The sequence below is a fragment of the Heterocephalus glaber genome, unplaced genomic scaffold (genome assembly GCF_053883595.1).
Source record: "Heterocephalus glaber isolate CG9 unplaced genomic scaffold, H.glaber_assembly_v1.0 deba00001454, whole genome shotgun sequence".
NCBI lineage: Eukaryota > Metazoa > Chordata > Mammalia > Rodentia > Bathyergidae > Heterocephalus > Heterocephalus glaber.
Genome location: NW_028258303.1, coordinates 4,673,423 through 4,677,328, shown reverse-complemented (window position 1 = coordinate 4,677,328; position 3,906 = coordinate 4,673,423). Strand labels below are relative to the sequence as shown.

General features: G+C 41.3%; 1 protein-coding gene across 1 annotated transcript; it reads right to left on the bottom strand.

Moving 5' to 3' along the window:
* Positions 1 to 972: 972 nt before the first annotated feature.
* On the bottom strand, positions 973 to 3,690 carry LOC101706735 (small ubiquitin-related modifier 2). Its single transcript, XM_087215790.1, has 2 exons — positions 3,587 to 3,690; positions 973 to 1,640 (listed from the first exon to the last, which is right to left on the bottom strand). The coding sequence occupies exons 1-2, from the start codon at positions 3,688 to 3,690 to the stop codon at positions 1,205 to 1,207; spliced, it is 540 nt and encodes a 179-aa protein (XP_087071916.1). The 3' UTR covers positions 973 to 1,204.
* Positions 3,691 to 3,906: the final 216 nt, after the last annotated feature.

Below are 3,906 nucleotides of genomic sequence, written 5' to 3'. Positions count from 1 at the left end.
GACTATCCCTTATATGAAATTCTTGGGACCAGAAGTGTTTCAGATTTTGGTTTGAAATCCACTTGATCTGCAAAGAGGATAGCTGCTCCTGCTTTTTTTCAGGTTCTTGTCACATGGAGTATTGTTTCCTACCCTTTAACTTTCAGTCTATTAGTTTCTTTTTGAATTAAGTGTTTCTTGTATACAGCATATTGTTGGATCTTGCTTCTTGACCCATTCTGCAAGTCTATTTCTTTTGATTGGTGAATTGAGACCATTAACACTGATGGTTATAAAAGATAAGTATTGACTTACCATTGTCATGACTTTTTCTTTTTGTTGGATTCTCCACCTTTGCATTTAATTTCTTGTTGCGCCCCATGGATTCATTCTGCTGGGCTTCCTGGGGTTGTGATCCTCATTGTCTTTTCCTGGGATATTGTCTAAAATTTTTTGCAGTGATTGTTTGGTATTCATGAAGTTCCTAAGGTGCTCTTTTTCATGAAGTATCTTATTTCTCCATCAATTTTGAAAGATAGTTTTGCAGGGTACATCAATCTGGGTTGCAAGGTGTTTTCCTTTAGGGCTTGAAATACATCACTCTAACCTCTTCCTTTTTTTTTTTCATTTTAACAAGAAGTGTATGTAAACAACAAGACACTTGACTTAAAGGGAAAACTATCTAGGATTCTTTTTCTTTTAAAGAGTAATTTACTCCTACATAAAGACAGGCTGCCCTACATGTAAGAGCTATGTACAAAAAAGTTATAAAATTGTCCTTGGTTTTACAATGATAAATGAAAAACATTAAAATTCTCCAATCAAACAAGATATGCAAGGATTTTTATGTTATTGTCTTCTCTGATAAAACAGTGAGAGCAAAATAACATACTGGAATATAAAGATAAGAGCTGATGAGCATGCCACTAATGGAGAAAGGGAATTATTTTCACAGAACCAGTATCTCCCCATCCAGTCTCCATCTGATATCAATCAAAACATATTGTTGGCCATTTAGTAAAAAAAAAAATGCAATATGCTTGTGCACATACACCAGATACTTTATGTACAATAAAGGAATGGGGACGGGGTAAATGAAAGAATAGAGAAAACTATACTGTAGTAGTCAGGATGTGGTGGAACCAAATTGCTGTTTTCTAATTGAAAATGTATTCCTGGTCTGTAAGAACAGAGTTCTGGAGTAGAGTTGTTGCAGTTTCCCTTTTTAGTAGACACCTCCTGTCTGCTGCTGGAACACATCAACTGTATCTTTGTCCTCCAGTTCCAACTGTGCAGGTGTGTCTGTTTCATTGATTGGCGGTCCATCAAATCGGAATCTGATCTGCCTCACTGACAAACCCTGTCTTTCACAATAGGCTTTCATTAGTTTACTAAGTGGTGTATGCCTCTTAATCTTAAACTGCACCACAGAACCATCCTGCCCCGCCACCTTCAAATTAATATGATCGTTGTTCTCAGTCTTGACTCCTTCCTTGGGCTTTTCTTTGGGCCATAGTGAATGCTCGAGTCTTCTCAGCTGCCGCTTCACAAAAGAGGTGCCAGGTCCATACCGAACGAGCACACAAGCAGCTCCAGGAGTGGCAGAAGGAGGCAGCAGCGGTGGCCGAGGGAGAGGGCATGCCACTCCAACCTCTTCTTGCCTTGAGGGTTTGCATTGAGAAGTCTGCTGTGATTCTGATGAGCGTTCCTTTGTATGTGATTTGTTTCTTTTCTCTAACTGCTTATAGAATTTTGTCCTTCTGTTGGGTTTCTGGAATCTTAACAATTATATGCCTATGTGTAGATATTTTTTGATCAAGGCTAGTTGGAATCCTATATGCCTCACTTATCTGTATGTCAAGTTCTTTTCCCCTGCTTGGAAAGTTTTCTGCCATCAATTCCATTAACAGGTTTTTTTTTATGTCATCTGCACTCTCTCCTGTTTCTTCATTGACTCCACTCAGTCTTATATTATTCTTCTTTGCATCTTCTAGCATCTGCTGGATTGATTTCTCATGGTCCCTTACAATTTTAAAGAAATTTTTCTTTTCCTGGTCACTAATTGCAATCTTATCTTCTATATCTGAAATTCTGTCCTCACATTGGCCCATTCTGCTGTGTAAGCTTTCAATGGAGTTTTTTTCTTTTTTTTTTTTGTACCGGGGATCAAACTTGGGGATTGAACTCGGGACCTTGAGCTTGTGTGGCAGGCGCTGGAACCACTGAGCTAAATCTCCAGCCCCTCAATGGAGTTTTTAATCTCTTGGAAATCTGTTTGTGTCTGTTTTATGGATTTCATTTGTTTCCTGTGTTGAGAATCCATCATGTTCCTCAAATCCTCTATTTTTTTAATCTGTGTCCTCTCTAGATTTATTAATCTTATCTTGCACTGTGGGCACAATCTCTGCTGTTATCTGAGAATTTATTTCTGATTTTATTTTTTCCAGCTCCTCTTTTGTTTCCAGTTCAGGGAGTCTTGGTGGTGGAGTATCACAGTGTTCCATCTCTTTTCCCTTTGAGGTTGCTTTAGGTGATCTGGGAGTCTGGTTTTGAGACCTGTTTACGTGTCTTCTCATTTTGATGGGGTGGAGGGGTGTTACTGGCACCCACATGGCTCACCTCCCCTACACTAAGAGGGGTGGCACAGTGGCCCAGAAGCCTCCTCCTGGGCACTGGGATTGGCTCACCTCCTCTGTGCTGAGGGGGGTGGTACAGTAGCCTGGAAGCCTCATCCTGGGTGCTGGAAGTGTCTCACCTCCACTGTGCTGAGGGGGGTGGTATGGAGGCCCAGAAGCCTCCTCCTGTGCACTGGGAGCAGTTGACCTCCTCTGCACTGAGGCGGGGTGGTATTGCAGCCTGGAAGCTTCTTCCTGAATGTAACTTCTTTGGTGGGGTTATTTTAGTTACTTTTCTCATTGCTTAGATAAAACACTTGATGCCCAAAGTTAAAGGAGGAAAGGTTTTTTTAGCTCACAGTTCATAGAGGTTTTAGTCCATAATCAGCTAGCTCCAAGGCAAGGTGGCATGGCAGACAGGAGAAGAAAAATAGTTCATGGCAGGCAGAAGGTAGCAAAGCAAGCAAGAGGCCTTTACAGCTTCTTTCTGCCCCTTTTATATTATATATCTAGGCTACTGGGATTTGAACAGTGCTAAGCCAATCAGTGTACTGATTTAGTAGTCACACACTCTTAATCCCAGCATCACACACACTAGATCCAGCCACCTCTGAAAAGCCCCACCTATAACTACAAAAGTCTTTGTGGGGACATCTAGACACAAGCCATGACAGGGGTCTTTGCTTCAGAGACCTGAATTATCCTTGTTTTGGTACTGACTTCATTTGGGGTGTTTTTGATCTGTTAACTTTGTTTCATTCTAGCTGTCATATTCTTTTTCAACTTATTTGTTTTCTAACCACACCTTTAAGCTCTATTTTATTGTTAGTTTTCATGTTCTCTGTACAGTAAACCATGCAAAGCACTTGGGAGGTATCTTCTGTGTCTTGAGTTATATTTTTCCCAGGCTTGAGTGTTTCTTTCTTTGCACAGTTTGTTTCTATCCTTTTGCTTCATTTTGTTGGTAGGTTGTCATTGTGTCCTGTTGCTACAGTTTCATCTGGAATGTTCCCTGTGTTAAAGGTTTGGTCACTGGCTTCAGGTGCGATTGGGAGGTGTTGAAACCTTTAAGAGGTGGAGCCTGGTGGGAGGTCATAGGTCGGGGGGCATGTCCTCAAGGGCATGATGGGATCTTGATCTTTTGCTCTTGTCTCCTTCCCATCTCCCAGGAGGTGAGCTGCTTCCCACCACATGCACTTTTGCCACAGGCCCCAAAGTAAGGGGGCAACCAACCAGGGACTGAAACCTCAAAAACCGTGAGTCACAGCAACCTTTCCTCTTTCTACACTGATTATTTCAGATCTCTTATACT

Coding starts and splice junctions, on each gene's coding strand:
- LOC101706735 (XM_087215790.1), bottom strand. CDS start 3,690: ATGACCTCCCACCAGGCTCCACCTCTTAAAGGTTTCAACACCTCCCAA. Junction 1,641..3,586: donor GGAACATTCCAGATGAAACT/GTAGCAACAGGA, acceptor CAAACCCTCAAG/GCAAGAAGAGGTTGGAGTGG.